Source organism: Corvus brachyrhynchos, unplaced genomic scaffold, assembly GCF_000691975.1.
Source record: "Corvus brachyrhynchos isolate BGI_N302 unplaced genomic scaffold, ASM69197v1 scaffold30, whole genome shotgun sequence".
Classification (NCBI taxonomy): Eukaryota; Metazoa; Chordata; class Aves; order Passeriformes; family Corvidae; genus Corvus; species Corvus brachyrhynchos.
In genome coordinates, this window is record NW_008235742.1 from 222,924 (window position 1) to 223,942 (window position 1,019).

General features: G+C 66.9%; 1 protein-coding gene across 1 annotated transcript in view; it reads left to right on the plus strand.

Moving 5' to 3' along the window:
- Positions 1-1,013, plus strand: part of LASP1 (LIM and SH3 protein 1) — a 28,929-nt gene extending 27,916 nt beyond the window's left edge. Inside the window, exons 5-6 of the mRNA XM_017744519.1 lie at positions 7-87; positions 798-1,013. Coding sequence (XP_017600008.1) covers positions 7-87; positions 798-971 — 255 coding nt within the window. The 3' untranslated portion in view covers positions 972-1,013. The remainder of the gene's footprint in view (positions 1-6; positions 88-797) is intronic.
- Positions 1,014-1,019: the final 6 nt, after the last annotated feature.

Consider the following 1,019-nt stretch of genomic DNA (forward strand, 5'->3'; position numbering starts at 1 on the left):
CGCCCCCACCCGCCACCCCAATCCTACGGCTACAAGGAGCCGGCGGCTCCGGCCTCCACGCAGCGCAACGCCCCGGCCGGAGGGGGGGTGAGTGCAGCCCCCACCCCTGGGGGGATCCCTCTGTCCTTGGGGAGGGGCTGTGCCCCCTGTGTCCCCTGGGGCTGTGCCGGTGACCCCAGTGACCCCTGCGTCCCTCGGGAGGGGCTGTGCCAGTGACCCCAGTGTCCCTCAGGGTGTGCCAGTGTCCCCTGGGGTTTTTCAGTGACCCCAGTGTCCCCTGGGGTTGTTCAGTGACCCCAGTGTCCCCTGGGGTTTTTCAGTGACCCCAGTGTCCCCTGGGGTTGTTCAGTGACCCCAGTGTCCCCTGGGGTTTCTCAGTGACCCCAGTGTCCCCTGGGGTTGTTCAGTGACCCCAGTGTCCCCTGGGGTTTCTCAGTGACCCCAGTGTCCCCTGGGGTTGTTCAGTGACCCCAGTGTCCCCTGGGGTTTCTCAGTGACCCCAGTGTCCCCTGGGGTTGTTCAGTGACCCCAGTGTCCCCTGGGGTTTCTCAGTGACCCCAGTGTCCCCTGGGGTTGTTCAGTGACCCCAGTGTCCCCTGGGGTTTCTCAGTGACCCCAGTGTCCCCTGGGGTTGTTCAGTGACCCCAGTGTCCCCTGGGGTTTCTCAGTGACCCCAGTGTCCCCTGGGGTTGTTCAGTGACCCCAGTGTCCCCTGGGGTTGTTCAGTGACCCCTGTGTCCCCTGGGGTTGCTCAGTGACCCCTGTGTCCCCTGGGGCCGTGCCCCGTGTCCCCACAGAAGCGTTTCCGCGCCGTCTACGACTACAACGCGGCAGACGAGGACGAGGTGTCGTTCCAGGACGGGGACACCATCATCAACGTGCAGCAGATCGACGACGGGTGGATGTACGGCACCGTGGAGCGCACGGGGGACACGGGGATGCTCCCGGCCAACTACGTGGAGGCCATCTGAGCCCGGGGACGCGGCCCGGCCCCGCCCGCGCCCGTGTCCCCTCCCCGC